This window comes from Notothenia rossii, assembly GCF_949606895.1.
Source record: "Notothenia rossii genome assembly, chromosome: 9".
NCBI classification, from domain to species: Eukaryota; Metazoa; Chordata; class Actinopteri; order Perciformes; family Nototheniidae; genus Notothenia; species Notothenia rossii.
The window spans coordinates 5,451,287-5,472,823 of record NC_136907.1 but is presented as its reverse complement, the minus strand read 5'-3'; the positions used below and the strand labels follow the sequence as shown (position 1 = coordinate 5,472,823).

General features: G+C 40.3%; 1 protein-coding gene across 1 annotated transcript in view; it reads left to right on the top strand.

Moving 5' to 3' along the window:
* Positions 1 to 21,537, top strand: part of clip2 (CAP-GLY domain containing linker protein 2) — a 51,591-nt gene that overhangs the window by 20,722 nt on the left and 9,332 nt on the right. The window contains exons 4-14 of the mRNA XM_079648657.1: positions 1,120 to 1,244; positions 2,850 to 3,063; positions 6,052 to 6,249; positions 7,189 to 7,292; positions 7,819 to 7,879; positions 8,075 to 8,179; positions 10,819 to 10,869; positions 14,038 to 14,406; positions 16,302 to 16,859; positions 17,481 to 17,538; positions 21,049 to 21,132. Of these exons, the coding sequence (XP_079504783.1) occupies positions 1,120 to 1,244; positions 2,850 to 3,063; positions 6,052 to 6,249; positions 7,189 to 7,292; positions 7,819 to 7,879; positions 8,075 to 8,179; positions 10,819 to 10,869; positions 14,038 to 14,406; positions 16,302 to 16,859; positions 17,481 to 17,538; positions 21,049 to 21,132 (1,927 nt within the window). The remainder of the gene's footprint in view (positions 1 to 1,119; positions 1,245 to 2,849; positions 3,064 to 6,051; positions 6,250 to 7,188; positions 7,293 to 7,818; positions 7,880 to 8,074; positions 8,180 to 10,818; positions 10,870 to 14,037; positions 14,407 to 16,301; positions 16,860 to 17,480; positions 17,539 to 21,048; positions 21,133 to 21,537) is intronic.

Genomic DNA, 21,537 nt, shown 5'->3' with positions numbered 1-21,537 from the left:
AGTCAGACATTTAGGGGACGGTGAGCAGTGGGATGTTGGAGATGAGTCCTTTTCGGTCATACATGTGGTCACCATGTGTGATCAGCAGCTGTACAGTCAGTGTAGCGTGTCGGCTGACAGACAGGAAACCAGCGCTCCTCACTCTGATGCAACAGAGCTGCAAGACCTGACCACGTGGCACCCTGGAAATCTCTCCATGATTTCCCCATTGAGTCATAGTTAACATTTCTTGAAATCTACAAAAGTGAATGCATGCAATTACACTTTTTGAAATCTGTATCTCCTGCTCTCTGCAGAAAAACGTGTGGGAAATCTCAATGCATAGCTCATGAGTATTAAACTGAGAGAAGTGAACAAGGAAGTGACTCCAGACAGAGTCCTCTGGGAAAGGCTCAGGACCTTTAGCAGCATGGGAACGAGTTGTAGGATTGTGAGGAATTAGCTTTTTTGATGCCATATCCATGAGATATAGACACCAATCTGAGAGGCGTAGTTTGACATTTAAAAACAATTTGCTTATTCACGTTTGGTGGGTGAGAAAGAGAAGTGGGTCGGTGTGATTGGCACACATAGTGTAAAACAGGGACACAGCTGGCCTGCATTTGTGACATGTCACCTCTGAAGCTCCCACGTTCACCTATTATAACTGTAAACCAGAAGTGCAAAACATTCAGTTTTCTGAGTGGTCGTGTGCAGGACTACTTCTTTGACGGAAGCGGTAACAGGGTATCTGTTTTCAGTGTTTGTGCTAAGCTAACTGGCTGCTGGCTGGCTAGTACAGAAGTTATTTCAGCCCCAATTATCTTGGTTTGTCACTAAAACTAATTCCTTAAACATTTCTATTTATCATTTTGTTTGGAAACTCAACCGTAGGAGAACGTACTGGCCATGATTACATTTCTTCTACAGCTCAGTGTTAAATTATTACATGTTCTAATTCACTGATACACACAGCACAAAGACCCCACAGGAGAAATGCTGATATGCATTGTAGCATGTTAGTTATTTCCTCTGTTCCTGATTGAACACAAGATAAAAACTGGAGGCCACTTCCTGCAATGTCTTTCTTCCTGAATGTTGTTTTGACTGAAGGGACTTTCTCTCCCCTCTGTGCTGCAGGTGGGGGGCTCTAAGATGGGAGTCATTCGCTACATGGGGGAGACAGACTTTGCCAAGGGGGAGTGGTGCGGGGTGGAGCTGGACGAGCCTCTGGGGAAGAACGACGGGGCAGTGGCTGGCACAAGGTAAACACACGCACACGCACACACACACACACACACACACACACACACACACACACACACACACACAGACAGACAGACAGACAGACAGACACACGCACACGCACACGCACACACACGCACACGCACACACACCATGTTTACATTACTTCAGGGGACATTACATTGACTTACATGAATTTCTTGGAGACTTATCCTAGCCTTAACCCTAACCAACACATGCCTAACCCTAACCCTTACCCTAACCAAGTCTTCACCCTAAAATTAATGACACCACTTATGGGGACCCCCATTTTGTCCCCATAAGGGAAGCCAGTCCCCACACGTGACTGTGTAAACGGATTTAGGTCCCCACAAGGATAGTAATACTAGGACACACACACACACACACACACACACACACAGACACACACACACACACACACACACACACACACACACACACACACACACACACACACACACACGTTATGTATGCTTCAAGCTCCCCAAATTCCTTTGCTTTTCCCCTAAAAGGAAATGGAGTGGAGGGCTGCGGCTCCATCTGTTCACTTCTTTGTTCTTTCATCTGTTTGTCCGTGAAATCACTCCGACTGACACACTAGCCCAGAGCCGCTCTGCCATATTCACGATTTGCATTTGCTCCACTCACAGAATCCGGATATGATAAATTGGTACGGACATTTTTTAGAGCGTTGCTTCAACTTGAAATGAAGCCATCAGCCAAAAGGGAAGCTAATGGAAATCAGATTTGGACGCTCACATTTATTTGTTTAGTATAAATATTTATTCTAAGATATCGTCTTGTGTAACTCTCATGATATCATTACTTGTTCAAGTTAGTATAAAGACAACATTAGAATAATAGAAAGCACATTGTGCAGAGAGGCAGCCCAGAAGGGATTACTCCTGGATTCATAACTATGTTCACAATCTAAGATAAAAGGTCAAACTAAATTAAATATAAGTTCACAAGTTAAGGGTAAATAGAGCTACAAAAGTGAGTAAAGATGTTTTAGAAAATATGAACATTAATGCAATGAATCAAATGGAAATCTTTAGCAAAATTGTAAATCCATAAGAAATGTTTATGATAGAACCATAAGAATAATAAGAATACACTTTTTTTAGATACCCAAATTCACAAAAAATTCAACAAAACAGATTATAAAGTCATATTTTTGTAGGAATAAAACTAAAGAAATGTCTATCTGAACTTTAATATTCTGTGATATTATAAAGTCATACATATTTGAGATAAAACACACAAGTTAACAAGATGAAGTCAAATAAATCAGTGCGGTTATAAAGTCACAAATATCTGGGAAAAAACGTCTTGTCTTTTTTTGCTGCTGCACCGCAAACATTAAAGTACTTCTAATCTTAAAACAATTTTAAAAAACAATTTTATCGGCTTCATTTGGCACATTTTTATCCAACCTCATCACAATAAATAAGCGTCTAGTAAACAGGAAGTGCCACAGACTGTGAGAAAACTCTGAAGTTGTTATTGTGTATAAAACTTCTCTCTCTGCTTGTTTTTGTATAAAAGTATGTTCTTGGTGACATCCTCTTTAAACCAAACTCCTGCCTCCGCTCTCCCTGCAGATACTTCCAGTGTTTCCACAAGTTCGGCCTGTTCGCTCCGATCCACAAAGTGATCCGGATCGGTTTCCCCTCCACCTCTCCAGCGAAGGCTAAGAAGAGCAAGCGGATGGCGATGGGCGTCTCCTCTCTGGCCCACAGCCCCAGCAGCTCCTCCATCAGCTCCGTCAGCTCCGTGGCCTCGTCTGTGGGCGGGCGGCCCAGTCGCACCGGCCTGGTGAGACGACGTGGATTAAATACAAACTTACATTTACTTACTTACAATTTACTTGACAGTACGTGAGCGTGAACTGTCAAGGACTTCTAAATTCAGGGCTATAAAAAAAACTCGCTGGCCCCCCGAAAGTGTCTCGAGGAATAATTTGGGCCCTTGGACAAATGTAGTTGGTGATCCCTGACTTAAAACATTAAATATGCCAAGTGTAAGTAAATATGCTGGATTTAGCTTTGAGCTACTTTCCATCTGCAGTCCCTCACATAAAACAATAAGAAAATGAATAAAGAAGGATTGTTTTGGGAGATTATCATCCTCGCTTTGTTGCAGAGAGTTGGGTTTAATATTCTCATCTGACTCTTGGCCAGGAAGCAAGAAGATTAGATCAGATTCCTGTATTGTCACTACACAGAGTACAGCCAAGTTCAAAGCATTCCCGATGGGGCAGTCACACGTAACAGACAGTATAAGTATCATTTGACAATACAAGCTACAACTTTTAATATAGCATAGCTAGCATACCGTTATTTATCATAATAAGGGGTGTGACGATACCCCACAAAATAATAATATCATGATCGAAATAAGAAAGAAGAACATAATTGAAATGTCTGATTTTCAAAACATTTAGAAGTAAATTGGACTTGATCAATTAATGTATTTGACCCGAACCAAATTTATAATAATTCATATTCTTATAAAAACAAAAGTGGCACAAATATGTTAAGTAATATCGTCAGAGAATCACAACAACATTGAGACCTTTTTATTGCAATATCTTGATATCTTATACATCCCTATACATAAAGTAAATAACTTTATTTCTTTATAAGGTTCCATTTAACACCACTAAGAAGGTTAAAATACAACCAGAACATAGTTAAATGGCTATAAAGAAACATAAAATGGCTTAAATGTAGGCATTCTCTTGAAATACAGTTTTGCTACAACAACCTCTGATAATTGTACTATTTAGTGTGTGGCTGGAACCAATGGTCTTTGTGAATCGGACTGTTTATGCAACCAGGCATGTTTGCATATACAAAAAGAGACCATTTTGAGGCAGAAGTCTTCATATATTGAAATATGTGCAAATATCACACCCTTTAAGATTCATACTGATCTTATTCATGCAGGTTCAGGTTCCCTTCTTGAATCCGCCCTCTGTGTCTTAAAGACTAATAACCTCAGTCATGTCCTGCAACAATCTGACGTAAAGGGACATCCGGATATCTCACATTGATTCTACCTCCTGGTGGAAGGCCAGATCTCAGATGGAGAAGCCTCCCCTTTACTTTGCTTAATTGTTGGCAGCAGAGAGAGACTGCCAGTCTGAGTTATCAGCAGATCTGTGCACAAAGTATTCTGACCCACCTTCATCCTAAAGATCTTATGTTGTTAATGCGAAAGTCCCCGTCCTCAGTTTGTAGGAACTGACACTGATGTTAACACACAGCAATACATACATTGCTGCAGTACACAGCAAAGGTGTTCATGACCTTTGAATCATGCTGTAAACATGAATTTAATATGTATTCGTGGCATGTTAATGATTTTTTTATCCACAGTATAATATTACTAACAACTCATGTGTCAGTGTTCTGTGTTTAAATAAAGGTTACTGAATTCAACTGATAGCACAGGTCAGACAGGAATCTTTTCAAAGAGCTCTCTCTAGTGGTCAAAACAATAGTTACATCTTTTAGGACTTAATTGTGCTGAGAAATATTTATTGTTTGAAGCCTTGTGATGCCAACATTAAATAATATTCACTTACAAAGTGTACAATGTTATCGTACTATGGTCAGTATAAGAAAGCCTGTTATACATAATTGTGGGTATTTTTTTATGTTTTATGAAAGGGAAATATATTTAAATAAAAAATAAATGTCCCTATGTCAGATTCACATGTCAAAGCCATATATTTATGATAAAAGTCTCACAAGTACATTTGAATATTAGCTGAGATCATAAAGTCATAAAATTGCACAAAATAAATACATTTAAAGAAATAAACTCAGATATTTCCTGATATTTTAAATTCACAAATTTACGACGAAAAACTTGTCGTCTCTGAGATTTACGTTGCAAATTATTGAGATAATCGAGAGGCGAAGTCCCTCCCCTTCCGGGGGACCTCCATGGACCTTATTTCGGAAAAAGTATGTATTGAAGTCAATGGAGAGAGAAAGATTATCTTTCGATCCCGTTTGAATTGTGCCACGAATTACACATATGATGTTTGTCAATTTAAAAGATAATTTTGCAAGTCAAAAAAAATTAAAAAGTGTTGTAAAACTGAGGTAACACTTTGTTTGTGTGAAACCGCTCAATGAACTACATCTCCCATCTCGCACCACACACCAAGACGACCGTCACGTTGGCACATTTCACTTCTTTCTTTCAGAATGAGGCGGAAAGTATTAAAAGAGGTGAAAATCACTCCAAGTCTGGGCATGTTGAGAGCTGTACATACACACAAGGGGAGTTAGTCGGTTCGTTAGAGCCAGCATACGGGACCGGGATTCTGGGATTTGTAGTCTTTCTAGTTGCGTATTTTTCATAGTCTTATATTTCAACAGTTTTGAAATTATTATTTAAGATTGACAAACATCATATGTGTAATTCGTGACACAATTCAAGCGGGATCGAGAGATAAGTTTTCTCTCTCCATTGACTTCAATACATACTTTTTCCGAAATAAGGTCCCATGGGTCGGAAGGAGATGGGCGGGACTTCGCCTCTCTATCTCCAAATTCTTTAATCTAGTTTTTTTTTTTACATTCTTCGAGAATAAATCATACATTTGCAAAAAAAGACAATTTAGAAATTAAGATTTAATAAAGGTAAAAAACACTAATTTACAAGAAATAAACCAATGTACACTTTTTTTGTATTACTGATAATGGCCCTGATACGCCGTCGTACCCTTCCTTCTGTCACCCCTTCCTCTGCTCTTCCCTAATATTTACCGCCCTCTCTCTCCTCCAGCTGACGGAGACGTCGTCCCGTTACGCCCGTAAGATCTCGGGCACCACGGCGCTGCAGGAGGCTCTGAAGGAGAAGCAGCAGCACATCGAGCAGCTGCTGGCGGAGAGAGACTCTGAGCGGGCAGAGATGGCCAAAGCCACCACCCACATCCAGGAGGTGGAGAAGGAGCTGAGTTGCTTCAAGGTGCAGCATGTCACGGTACGACACTCAGATAATAAATGTCACTTCCTGTTTGGAAAATACTGAATGTACTCTTTCAATATCAGAGTACACATGATAACAAAGGTATCCCAACTGTAGCTGTGTACACGACAGGATGTGTGATTACCTAGAAGAACCTGTAGTCCTCCATCTAGTGACTGTGTAACTCCCTCTCTTGGATATCAGCATGTGAAGGACACTGTTCAGGAACTAGTTGATGTTCTGTATGTGATGACTCCTTCCATTCTGGAGAGGATCACAGATACATGGATCCTGAGATTGAAGCTCAAGCCGGGGACCAGGGAGATTTATTATTTTTAAGTATTCAGAAAAAGTCAGAATGTTTTGTAGATTTTGAGAAAAAGTCAGAATTCTTTTTAGATTTTTTGAAAAAGTCAAAATGTTGAGAAAAAGTCAGAATTCGGAGAAAAAATCAGGATTTTGAGGAAAAGTCTGAATTTTTGGAGATTTTGAGAAAAAGTCAGAATTTTGTTAAAACGTCCGCATTTTGCTAAAAAGTCAGAATTTTGAGACTTTGAGTAAAAGTCAGAATTTTGAGACTTTGAGAAAAAGTCAGAATTTTGAAAAAAGTCAGAATTTTGAGGAAAAAGTCGGAATTTTGAGGAAAAAGTCGGAATTTTGAGAAACTCATTTTGAACATGACAGGAAGTATAACCAGTATTCCTCCATCTAGTGACTGTGTAACTCCCTCTCTTGAATATCAGCATGTGAAGGACACTGTTCAAGAACTAGTTGATGCTCTGTATGTGATGACTACTTCCATTCTGGAGAGGATCACAGATACATGGATCCTGAGATTGAAGCTCAAGCCGGGGACCAGGGATATTTTTCAAACACTTCCTGTTGGGCTCAGGCAGTAAATTATTCACTGATGAATCTGTCGCATGTCCCATTAACGCTTTTCAACCTCCACAGTTTGTGTCGGAGAACGATAGCGCCCTGCATCAAATCAAAACTCTGCTGACCAGCACGCAGAAAGACAAACTGGAACTGACCAATCAGCTCGAAGAAGAGAAAAGGTGACATCACAGCGCTGTGCTGCTCTCTCTCTCCTCCATGTCTGTAGGGCTTTACAAACATGTATTATCAAACCATTTTGCATTAACCAACTAAATTAAATATCTGTTAAGACTATAATCCAGTAATATAATATACACGGTTTTTAAATGGTCTGTTTTGCCCAATGAGACTTTCACTTTTGGTACTTTAAGTATATATCAGAATAAGAAATACTTTATTTACCACGGAGAAATTGGGTTTATTGACACTTATTTCATTTTTAGAAAGAAATTAAATTAAGATAAATAAATGAAAATATTTGTATAAACAAGGAAGAATTTGCATTTAAAAAATAATATATAATATTACAATAATATTAAAATATTAAAAAACATAAGCAACAACAATTTTTCCAATAAAAGATCAATTAAAAATATTGTATAAACATAAGAAGTTGATTACCAAACTCATTAATGCTAATATCATCAAAAAAACTACTTTTACCTATCCTCTGTGCCACATCTCTAACAACTACTTTCTCTACAGGAAAGTGGAGGACCTCCAGTTCAGAGTAGAGGAGGAATGCATCACCAAAGGAGACCTGGAGGTATTTATCAGCAGAGTTATTACATATAAACACTATTAACAATTCAATATGTGTCCTTCTTAATGCCTAAATCCAGCATATAACCCCATGGACCCTGAGAAGGTATACAAAAGTCACGACTGACTGAAACGTCTCCGGCCTCGGTTCCTTCAGTCTGTTGTTCCTCCCTGTCTTTCTCTTTGTCTCTCTCTGTAGACTCAGAGGAAAATGGAGCGTGCCCACATTCGTCAGCTTGAGCAGAGTCTGCTCCTCGAAAAGTCGAGAGCAGAGGGGCTTCACAAAGACGTAGAGAAGAGGAGGGTAAAAGAAAAGCCCTCTGCCTGTAGCCCGTGTGCTTCTCATGAACTCATACTCCACCTGTCCGTGGTGTCCAAAACCAGAGATACATGAATAATCCTCTGAAATCATTAGACACACATATTGGTCAATCTGACTTTCAATCTGAGTTTACACTCGTTAAAAGATTATTACAGTTATTTTAGAAGACACAATTTAGTCAAATGTACGGAAGCCCGGAGAGGGAATTGAGATTAAAAAATGTGGTGATCATTTCTTTTTTTAAAGGTCCGCTGTTATACTGTTTTTCATCAATATATAGGTCTCAGATATATCCAGAGCTCTGATTGGCTGAAACACCAAACAGATCATTGCAGCATTACCCATAATCCCCTCTGTTTCAGCCCTGTTTCAAAAGTGCTGATTGAAAATAAGGAGCCCCTCCCCACGCCCCTCTGAGAGAGATTTGGTTAAAAAGAACTCAATGGTGTTCTAGGAGGAGATTCAGGTGATAAGGGGGGGGGGGGGTTACCTTGGTTGCTGATTGGCTAATGGTTACTCAAGCCAAAACATCGTTATGACATCATAAAGTGGCCAAAATCTGATCAGATGATCTGATTGATGTAGAAGAGACATAGAGAAGAGGGGACACATGTTGATGTAGAAGAGACATGAAGAAGAGAGGACACATGTTGATGTAGAAGAGACATGAAGAAGAGGGGACACATGTTGATGTAGAAGAGACATGGAGAAGAGGGGACACATGTTGATGTAGAAGAGACATGAAGAAGAGGGGACACATGTTGATGTAGAAGAGACATGAAGAAGAGGGGACACATGTTGATGTAGAAGAGACATGAAGAAGAGGGGACACATGTTGATGTAGAAGAGACATGAAGAAGAGAGGACACATGTTGATGTAGAAGAGACATGAAGAAGAGGGGACACATGTTGATGTAGAAGAGACATGGAGAAGAGGGGACACATGTTGATGTAGAAAAGACATGAAGAAGAGGGGACACATGTTGATGTAGAAGAGACATGAAGAAGAGGGGACACATGTTGATGTAGAGGAGACATGAAGAAGAGGGGACACATGTTGATGTAGAAGAGACATGGAGAAGAGGGGACACATGTTGATGTAGAAAAGACATGAAGAAGAAGGGACACATGTTGATGTAGAGGAGACATGAAGAAGAGGGGACACATGTTGATGTAGAAAAGACATGAAGAAGAGGGGACACATGTTGATGTAGAAAAGACATGAAGAAGAGGGGACACATGTTGATGTAGAAGAGACATGAAGAAGAGGGGACACATGTTGATGTAGAAGAGACATGAAGAAGAGGGGACACATGTTGATGTAGAAGAGATATGAAGAAGAGGGGACACATGTTGATGCAGAAGAGACATGGAGAAGAGGGGACACATGTTGATGTAGAAGAGACATGAAGAAGAGGGGACACATGTTGATGTAGGAGAGACATGAAGAAGAGGGGACACATGTTGATGTAGAAGAGACATGAAGAAGAGGGGACACATGTTGATGTAGGAGAGACATGAAGAAGAGGGGACACATGTTGATGTAGAAGAGACATGAAGAAGAGGGGACACGTTTTGATGTAGAAGAGACATGAAGAAGAGGGGACACATGTTGATTTAGGAGAGACATGAAGAAGAGGGGACACATGTTGATGTAGAAGAGACATGAAGAAGAGGGGACACATGTTGATGTAGAAGAGACATGAAGAAGAGGGGACACATGTTGATGTAGAAGAGACATAATAGGTGACCTTTAAATCTGGTCTAAACTCTATGTGTTTATGATTTAAGGAACAGACGTAACATTGTTGAAAGTGACTTCCTTTGTTTCCCCAAAGTAATGAGTGTGTTAGCTCTCAGGGGGCAATGCAGCCTCTGGTGGCCAAAATGAGTATTACAAAAACAATGACAGAAAATGCAATATTTGTTTATACGACAAAACATTTTTTGCCCAACTTTTCAGAATCAGAATCAGGTTTATTGGCCTGTAGCTTCACTTGCAAAAATGTGAAATAACTCATAAACACAGGAAAGAAAACAATTTATATCAAAAATGCATCACCTGATTTTTTCTCACTTCCCTCTCAGCACTTTCTTAAGAATCTGCTGGAATAAGAAAAATACGACACGTCCCCCCCTCATCTTTTAAAATGAACGTCTAATTTAGACACTCGTCGATTTTTCTTATAGAAAGTTATGAAACATAGTGAGAACAAAGCCTTCATCTGCCTCCTCCTCCTCCTTCATCATCATCATCATCATGGCTCCAGTGATGCTCCACATGTCTGACGCAGAGCTTCAGCTTCATGTCTTCTGTTGCAGGAGCTGCTTTGAATTATGATTTATCATCTTTTATTCAAAGCTTGTCCGTCAGATGAGTTGCCAGTTGGCTTTGTAGATGCCAGGATGTTACGTGTACAACTTCCTTCAGTGACACATGAGAGATTGCTCAATTGTTAATGTGCTCCGTCCCTGATGTACAGTAAGACACGTTTGGGTCCAGTTAGCATCAGCAAAGCACCGCTTCGACACACAAATCAAACCGTACGAGCTTTCAATCGACATCAAAAGGTAACACAAAGGCTTTGACTCGCATGCAGTAAATCTGCTTCTGCCAACAGGGGAGAGGCTCCCATGATGCAGCACCCTTGAGGTTGGGTAAGAGAACCAAGGTGAAAAAAAAAAAAAAGATTTTGTTTTTGGCTTTTGATCTCAACTCTCCACTTCAGAGGCTGTCAGGGACGTGGACTCTGCACAGACTCTTCTGACTTCTTCTGTGTGCTGTGCCTCACTCTGAATGCTGTGCAGGACACTTCTGCTCATAGGGGTTAACTAGTAACTCTGGGGTTTTGGTAGTTGGGTTGCCAGGTTGAAGCTAACACGTGTAGGTTATCTTTCTTAATCTCCTTTTTCATGTTATTTGGGTATAAGTGTGTGCGGGATGTTTGCTGTTGGCTTCATTGTGTTTCTTTGTGTCTGCTTGGCTGCTTGCGTCTGATCAGAGAATGGCTGTCCTCTCATCTGCTGTGCGTTCACATTGAGCTGCTCACATCTTTGGACAGTGACACGGTGACCCTTATGCTCCTTAGTTTACGTTTTAGGATGAAACAGATACGATGAATGACGAGCTGCAGCAGCATGATACACAAATGTTTGTTTTAATCTGTTGGTAAATTGTAATGATTATTATTGCCAGAACTTTGATGGTACTCCTCTCAACAAGCTGGTTCCTCTGGCCAGACTATTCACAGAAATGTAAAATATATAACTCAACGTTCTTCAAAATTATTTATTTTCAAATTAACTGACTTATTAACTTACTTTATTTACTAAACAAACAATGATATACGGTAGGTCTGTATCATACGACAGGTAAATCAGATTGCATTTAATAACTGTAACTGCATTTAAGTTGTTAATGCTTTGAGTTCAATGTTAAACACAAGACAGACACACACTCCTACGCTCCTTCGAGGTACCGAATAAAAAAAGCAAATGTAAGCACTTTTAATCTGAGTTGAACATTTAGGCGATCAGAATCATAATCTCTGGGTGACTCTATGCTCCTCTTCAGCACATTTCTATTCTGAATCAATTCATTTACAATTTAAATAGTTTGAAATGTACGTTTGAATTCCAACTTTTCACCGAGTATCAAGAAATCAGTCCAATGTATTTTTGGTAATCCTACTCACAAACTGACAAACCTAACCTCCTCAAGGTGCTGAATATTAAATGAACATTCATCAGGAGTTCAATTACTCCAAATGACTACTAGTGGCTGAACAATGTCCCCCAAAGATCTAATAATGAGGCTTTACCCCATAAGGACCCACCGTGACACGGGTGTCACGTGAACTTTAAATGTTCTGGAAGGTTCCTTATTCAGCTTTAGCCTTGTTTGTATCTCATGAAGTCCCTAAGTGACACTGAACAATCTGGTGGGTCATGGGCCAGGTCATGTGATTTAGTGTTCCCATAACAACATGTCCAAGATGTCCATGTGGCCAGACTAACACATGTGACAGAACGAGATACATTTCAAAAGCTTTTTTTGTTTCTTGCTCTTACATTGAACCTGTTGTGGAAACATTTCAATGATCAAATTGATATGAAACAAATGAGACAAACATCGCTGTGACACTGATCGGGACTTTAACCCTAAACTTTCACAGTAAACCCAAAGTGACATATAGCACAATTAGAAATATGATTATGACCTGCTCAGTTAATTTAGCTGATTCAATTATATTGAGTTCATATGTTCTTATTCTTCAATTCAAAGAATGTTCAAACTAATTTCAACCAAAAAATTACCCTCATTAATTAAGTTATAAATAAGAGTTCTTTTACCATTAAAGCCCGATGGGACATATATGTCACATTTCAGATATTTGACACGGGGGGGGGGGTTCTTGTCAGAAATGTGTTCTAGGTGGTCTATTTAGTCTAAATTACGTTCCCCTTAATTTACCCAAAAGGAGGGTCTGGGTTCTTATGGTACTCGAAGTGCCTAAATGTGTTTTGTCAGTATTTGACTTTGCAGTTCTTGCTTTGATCTCTAACGCAGTTTTAGATTCTTGCCGTATATTCATAGTGACCGATAGATAATGTGAAGTGTCAGGGTGTAGCCTCCGTTACATTCTTGTTTCTGCCTGCCTGTCCGAAACAATCTCTATCTCGGCCGCCTAAAAGCTCCTCCGAAGGTCATCGTTAAATCTTACTTCTTTAAGCCATACCGAAACAGAAAGGATGTCCCATTAATATTAAAATCTCATGCTCTAAGTAGGACATTAATAAATACTGAGTCATTCTTTGTATCATCTTTTGTCTAAGAAGTCGTCCAGCAGGGAGTTTTAACGTTTCACTTTGTCACTGTCCACACGCTGAATGTCTCCAAAGCTTTTAACTGTTTCCACTCTTTACAAAGATCTTCGGGGTTTCCCTTTCATTTCCTTATTCCTGATTTCTGCTGAGTCACTTATTCTTTGGCAGAGGTGGAAGAAGTATTCAGATGCTATACTTGAGTAAAAGTACTAATACATTATTGTCAAAATAATTAATTACAAGTTCTGCATTTTTAATCTTACTCAAGTAAAAATACAAAAATATTATCTAAGTAAAAGTACAGGAACAATGACTTCGTGTGTGTGTATATTACATGTCACTTGTTAGACACTTCTATCCAAAGCGACTTCCACACTCAATACTGTGGACAATCTCCACAGGAGCAATTTGTCTCAGGGACACAACGACATGCTGACTGCAGTGGGACTCGAACTTGCTATCCCCTGATTCGAAGTCCAGCACATTATCCACTGAGCCACAACCGCCCTATATATTCATTTTTATACATGTCATATTTCTAGATAATGTTGTTGCATCAAGTAGCATTTGACCTCTGACGGACTTTCTGTCAAATATTGAAGTAATTTGACTTTTTTTTTTTACTTAAAAAGTTAGTCCACTAGTTGAATTTGTAGAGATGCATTTTGTTAACAGTAGCTAAAGCTCTTAATAAATATAGAGTGGAGTAAAAATAAATGATCTCCCTTTTTAGATGTAGTGGAGTAGAAGTATAAAGTAGCATAAATTGATTTTCATTATTCTACTAATACGATATTAATACAGACAATTAATGAAAATAGACGTTAGTCACCTAAAGTACCTCAAAATTGTATTTGAGTCCAGTACTTGAGCAAATGTACTCAGTTACTTCCCACCTCTGTTCTTTGGAATGACGTCGTTCAGCTTCAGGGTGTTTCTTAGTCGTCCTTTCGAAGCAACCATCAGATTTAATTTCAGCGACAGTGACCACGTTGTTTTTTTTATCTCGTCAGCAAACCACGGTTGAGGAGCAGAGTCGCATCGTGCAGCTGGAGGAGGAGCTGAGCCTCCGGAGGGCGGAGATGGAGAACCTGCAGGTGAAGCTCCGAGGGTCCGACTCCCAGCAGGAGGACGGCGACGAGGCCCCGGGGTCCGAGCCCGAGACCCTCGTCCTGCGAGTACAGCTGGCCTCTGCGGGCCGCGAGCACAGCAAGGAGAGCAGCGAGCTGAGGGAGAAGCACGAGGCGGAGCTAGAGGAGAGGCGGCAGGAGGTCGCTGAGCTGAGGGCCGAGCTGGAGAACAAGAGCCGGGAGCTGAGCGAGCTGAAGCTGAAGGTCCAGGACGCAAACAGGGAGAACGTGGAGATGATGGACACCTGGAAGGTATCTGTCCAACGCACACTGATCAGAGAGCTGTGGGAATCAATCAGTCAGTCAGGATTAGGACTTTATTCTGGAGAAGACAAGGGATATTCAGGAAGAAAGTTAAAAGCAAAAATATGAGACGCATAGAGAGCTGTGAAAACTGAAGATCAGCAAAAACGAATTGTGAAAATGCATCAGGGCTTAGGACTTTCATTACCGTGCTCTATTACAGTACGTCTCATACGTTGGACACCTGGAAGGTATTCTGTTCATCGCACAGAGTTATCAGAGAGCTGTGGGAATGGATTTCATGTTGAAGAAGACAATCTCAATCTTCCTTTATTTATAGTGCACATTTTAAACAACCTCAGTTGACCAACGTGCTGTACAGGGAACAAATACAATATAGAATAACACAATAGGAGTAAAATAATAAAACAATTAAATTAATTAATTAATTAAATTAAATTAAACAATAATTAAAAACAAGATAAAAAGCACAATAACTAAAAACAAATAAACACATATAGAAAGATGGGGTTTTCAGGGTTAAATAAATAATAAAACACATTAGACGAATGGAAAGCTAGGAATCTGAATATCTTTCATTACCATGCTCTATTAAAGTCAGTCTCATAGGTTGTTGCAGCAAGGGAGAGGGAGAAATAACACCATTTGTTACATTGATATGAAATCAAAAACAAATTTTAAAAATTTTAACAACAAAAAAAGCCTTCAAAATATCATTTTAAGACACCAAGATACAATACGATAATACTTTAATGGTCAAGTCTGAAATGTGACTTGCACCACAGCAGCTCCCTGTGTACCATCAACATGGACAGATATCAAGACACAATACATGACAAACAAACAACAAACTTTTAACATAACGGCACGATCACTGAGAGAAACCAAGCCCCCAGGAAGTGCGCCGGAGTCTGATGAGAATATTCGTTGTGGCCAAACGGCGGTACTACACTTCCGTTTGGTTGCTGGTCCCGGAAACACTTTTTCCCATTGACTTACATGAGGAAAGAATGGTCTGTAAATCGTTGGATAATTTTTTTTAAACGAAATAAACTACCCAGTATGAATGTTTGTATAGCCCTTATTAAAAATATTCGTTCCTCAAGTTGTAAAAATGTGCTAATAACGTTATTCTGAGAGTTACATCTCTCTGCATTATGAACGCGCTTCTAACCCACGGGACCGCGCCGCCCGGCACGTTCATGTTACGTGTTCAGCAGGTTCAGCACTACATGAGTTTATCTTTACCCATGGATGCACAATAACAACGGACCCATATCTCACTGCCATCCCACGGAGCTGTAATAATGGATATATTGCACATGTTTGCTGTAATTCATCATTTGGAAAACATTATACTCCATGGGCTGTATGATTAAATCTTGTACCGTAAATGTTGTATTAAATAAAGTTAATATTACCGACGTTAGATTAACGTCCCTGTAGCTTCTTATTGCACTAAGAAGCTTATTGCACTGTATATATATATAGACATATATATATTATACAATAATTCTTTCATGCTAAATGAAGCTCTGTTGCTTGGATATCACTAGATCCTGTTACAGCGTAATATAAGTACATAACGATTGATGTGCACATTAGCATAATTACTAGCTAGCCGCTAGCTGCTAACTGCCGCCTCGTTAATATCAAATCCATCATAAAAACAAGCCATTACCATGCTGTCATGAACGTGCGGTGATGTTACGTGTACGCAAATTGACGTGCTTGATGTGAACGAGCCTTTTGGTTAAAGTTCTCATATACATCCATGAGAGAAACCTGCTCAAAGAGCCTTCAGCGTGCATCTGATCTGGATTCAGCTCTGTGAGATCTTGAGGAGCACCGTATCTAATGATTCCCCTTCCTTCCCTCTGCAGGATAAATTTGACTCCTTGGTGGTCCAGCACCAGCGCTCCCTGGAGGACCTGAAGGCCTCTCTGTCCGGGGATCACCCCGCGGCAGGAGGCCCCGAGCAGGCCTCTCTGGAGAGCCTGAAGACGGAGCACCAGCTGGAGGTGGAGAACCTGAAGGCCAAACACAAGATCGAAGCAGCCATCCTCACCAAGGAGCGCGAAGACTTCTGCACCCGCCTGACGGAGGCCAAAGAGCAGCTGGACAAGGGGAGCCAGAGCTGGAGGAGCGAGGTGGAGGCCAAGAGCAGCAGGAAGATCCTGGAGGAGGCCGGAGAGAAGCTGCAGAGGGCGGAGCGACGGCTGGCCGAGGTGGAGAAGATCCACATGGAGAAGGACAGGAACTCAGAGGAGCTGAGAGAGAGGCTGGAGCTGTCGGAGAAGAAGATGAGCGACTACCAGGCGCTGCAGAAGGCCCAGGCCGAGAGCCAGCAGGACATCCAGAAGCTGGAGGAGCAGCTGAGGGTGACGGCCAATCAGCTGCAGGCAACGCAGGCCGACCGCTACACCTCCAACGATGCTAACGTGAGTCTCACAGGAGATTTCTTTGGACTATCTGTTAGGGCTGATCAATTAATCGTATTTTAATCGCGATTACGATTATGGCTTGCAACGATTACGAAAACAGCGTAATCGAAATAAAACGATTCTTATTTTAACTTTTTTTTTTTTTCAGTTGAATTATACTTAAAGTTCGGGGTAATCAACTGTTAAAAACATACTGTTCACTTTTTTTTTCTCCAATAAATGGAGGTTTTCAAAGTCATTTAATAATCGCATTTAATAATCACAATTATTGACCCAAATAATCGAGATTATGATTTTTGCCATAATCGAGCAGCCCTACTATCTGTGTTGTGAATGTCTTATTTTTTCTACATCTGTCCGTACTGGAAGAGAGATCCTCCTCTCTTGCTCTCCCAGAGGTTTCTTCAGTTTTTCCTTGTCTGTTGTGAAGCTGTAAAGACAGACGTCGTCGTAATCATATTCATATTCTGTATAAACTGTGAAGCCCACTGAGACTAATGTAACACTTGTGATATGAAGCTGTATCAATACACTTTGATTGATTGATTGATGAGATAACTAAGTGTCGATACGCTGTCACTGCTTTGGTTTAAGCTTTAATTCTTTATCCTTTTTCAGGTGATAGAGGATAACGACATTACAGAAGAGAAGATGAAGCTCAAACAGAATGTCGAAGGTATCAACGTCCATTTATTTTCATCAAAACAAACAATGCATAGAATTTAGTTTTTATTTTACAAATGTGAATTTATCTTCTGCTCCATGCCAATAATTTCTCGAGTTATAGAAACAAATATTTAAAACAGTTATTGAAGTCATAATGAAACCCCTTTACTGTTCAGAATACATGTTCCATTAGTTTATACAAATACTGAGCAATTCTTATTTCTGGCACTTACTTTATTTTCTCACCATCAATTCTAGCATTTAAAATAAAGATAAGAAGAGTTCATACTGGCTGAAATCGCCATAACAAAATCGGGCTTCCTTGGCATAAAGGAGATCTGTCCACCAAGTATTCAGTATTATAAGATTTTCAGAAATCCTAATGTAACTTTGGGGACAATAGGCGCTTTCACACCGGAGTACTTTTCCCAGTATAGTTCCAATAGTTCTTGAAATGTTGCGTTCACACCAAAAAAATCCGGAACTAGAACTTAGTTCATCAGAACCTTTTCGCCCCCTTTTTTAGTCCCTGCTAGTGTTACGCCCAGACCTAGAGGAACCTAGGCGCAGTATAAAATGCACTCTCCTCACTTTTCCCACTCCCAAGAACATGGACGCCAAAACAGAGAAAGATTTTGGTAAATTGAATTACCGAAAATTAAATTACACACAGGAGTAGCAAAACCACAAAACAAAGAAAACCTTTTAACACAAAAATCTTACCTAACAAATGAGAAAAATGAATTTACAAAAATCTTACCTACTCTAATGCAAAACAGGAGAAAACGAATATTCCAAAAGAAAAGGGTTTTGCACTCCTAAGAAAAACATAAAGTGTGTCTACACAGACAGGTTTAGTCGCTTTTCTAACACATTCTCACAACACAAGAGAATGACCGGCATACAGTATAACTAAGCACTCAGCATAAAAGGACAGACAAGTTGTGTTGGGAGAAGTCTAGTCGAAGAGAGCGACCGAGGAACTGCATGGCTGCAGCTTAAATGCTCCCCTCTTCTTCAGGTGGACCAATCAGCAGGTTGAAGGTAGCTAATCAGCTAACGGGCACCACCTGCTTACTCACACACTCACAGACAAACGAGGAGGGAAAAATGCACACACAAATGACCTTACGACCCAGGGTCGTTACACTAGAGAGCAGGTACTTTCATGGGAGAAAAAGGTTCCTATTTCGATTGGCTGGGCGGAATACAAACCACGCCCCTTAAAACTCGGAAAGGTTTTGTGAAGCCGCCATTGTATTTGCTGGCATTAGCTTTATAAGCATTAGCATTAGCCCAGTGCACCAACGGAGAGAGATTAACTTATGGCAACACAAAATAAAACATGGGAGCAGTGGAGATGAGGAGGTGTCGGCGTTCTGGCGATTTACTCGGAAGCCTTCAGTAGAAGCTGCTGGGAGTCCCAGCAGCTTCTACTGAAGCCAGTCCCCAACTCCGGGGACTTTCGGCCGGGGACTTCGGGCGGCAGTATACCAGTGGCGAGCCGTCAGGGCCCTCTAGGCCCTCTTTGAGGGCATAAGATATTCTACAAAATAATATTTAAAAACATTAAAAAATATATATATATTTTTTAATATTTTTTTAAATATTTTTTTAATAAATTTTTTTAGTTATATTTTTCATTAGTTTTACCAAAATAACTTGATTTAATTGTATTTAAAATAACATTTCCAAATAAATAAATCCTTCGAATCTGCCTATTCAGTTTCTGTTGGAATGTGAAGGGTTAAATTAAAGAAGCTCGTCTCGAGAGAGAGAGGAGCTGTTGGACGTCCAGGCGGTCCAGCTATGAATTCACAGAGGGCCCAGCTATAGTAACTGAACGAGAGAGTAATGTCAAATGACAGTACAATTGACCAATCATATCTTCCCTCTAAATGGGAGGGTGTTATTATCGCGGACTTTATGACAAGTTCCGCCCGCTGTGAAACTTTTCTTGTTTCCATAGCAACAACAACTTCCTGTCAACAGCGTTAACTCGCCTTCAAAATAAAAGCATGCCAAATTACACTTAAGGCATACAACTGCAACGAAAGTAACAAACACAATGCAATATCCTTTTCAATTTCAAAGAACACAAATAGGGTTATTTACCAGGGCCGTGGGAAGTAGGGGTGCTGAGGGTGCTGCAGCACCCCCTGGTGGAGGACAGAGGATCTGCACTTCCACAAGATGTACCGGCGGGTTTTGTTGTTAGCTTCTGCTGCGCTAACGGATATAAGAAGCTGTTTCTACAATAATGTGGAGAGAGAGTTCTGTCCTGTCAGACTGAGAGGCTCAGTGAGGTAAAGGACTCTGAGGGTTTAGATAGTTCACTTTATTCTAAGTTATCTCAGTGGGTCTCAAACGTTTTGATCACAATTTATGTAGGCAAATACTTCAAAGGGACACCTTTATAATTATTAGGATAAATAAAAACAGGTTTGAAATCATTCCAATGTATACTATAGGACAGTAAACCAAAAATATTGTTTAAAACTGGAGAGATTTAAAAATATGCATAAATAAATGTTAACTGGTAAAATAAGATATAAATGAACCACAAAAATAAAACAAGTTAGCCTACATTTATTTGTTATTGGCTATAGTAGGTTATTGGTTATGTTCACATACAAACCGATCTTTTTCACATGGGTGTTTAGAGTTCTATCCCCTAGATCAGTCTCTAGTAATTGGGCGCTCAAGGTGCACCAGATTGAAGTATTTTACTTTAAAATGTTAAAAAAATCTTCCCGGGGGGACACCCCCGGACCCCCTTAGAGGATCTGAAGTCCACCTCCCAATTCAACATGTACATGCAATACTAAATACATTTGAAGCCTTTTTATATAAGCTGTCCACCATATCAATACGTTTCTCTTTTTGTAGTGTATTAGTCCTTTGTAGAGGTTTTTCATTGCCAGCTAAAATCTTGCCTAGGGCAGCAAATTGGTCAAAACCGGCCCTGGTGTCATCCCCACAGCACCCCCCATTTGAAACATGTTCCCACGGCTATGTTATTTACAGGTGTTGTTTTGTTTGGTAGAGGGTCGCTTTCATTGATGCGTTTTGCTCCCCGGGCCGTTGTTTTGATATTACGCTGAAGTATACGCTGTGACGTAATAACTCGAGGGAAGGGGTGGGGGTCAAAGGGCCTAGGTATAAAAGTCACGGCTCGCCACTGCAGTATACGCCGTGAAGTGGTTTGCGGCCTGCCAGTAAACCCAAAGCAGAAGAAGAAGAAGTGACGTCAGCGGCTTCATTTGCCTAATCCACCCCCAGGAACTTATTCCGGTGTGAACGCGATCTGTTCTTAGTTCATGAGAACTAAAGAGTTCTCATGAACTAAGTACTGGGAACTAAGTACGGCAAAGTACTTGGTGTGAAAGCGGCTAATAAGTAACTGAAAGCCTCCTATGGACTGCGTTGATTTGCCTTAGAGCCTGTGTCAGACACTAATTGTGGTTTCTTGAACATTGTATCCTCAAAACACACTGACTGTTGTTTTGTTTATCTTCAGAAACGATGGAGAAGTTGATGAAACGGGAGAAAGAGGTGACGACCCTCACTTCCCAGGTGGAAGGCCTCAAATCCCAGATCGGAGGTAAATGTCATTTTCCAAAGAAGAAAGAAAGAAATCTGTCAATACTGTAATCTCTATCGAGAGCTCCTTTATTTTCACACACAATAGCATTGATTTTACAAACAGGAAAAGATAGTTTGTTGTTGCGTGTAGGCATGTTCCCCACCATGTCTCTTACATAGGAGTGCATCATTTAGTGGAACTAAATGATGCAGGTCTCCCTTGTAAATGAGATCGATGATCTCAAGGGACTAATCTGTCTAAATAAAGGTTTGAAATGAGGAGCAGGACACACTGATCTTGGAGTTGTTCAGTCTCTTTTTATATTGATAGTTTTATAATCGGTGGTCCGGCAGTGGCTCAGTCAGTAGGGGCTTGGACTATGACCCCCCTTCCCCACCCCACTCCTATTGCTCCCCGAGCGCT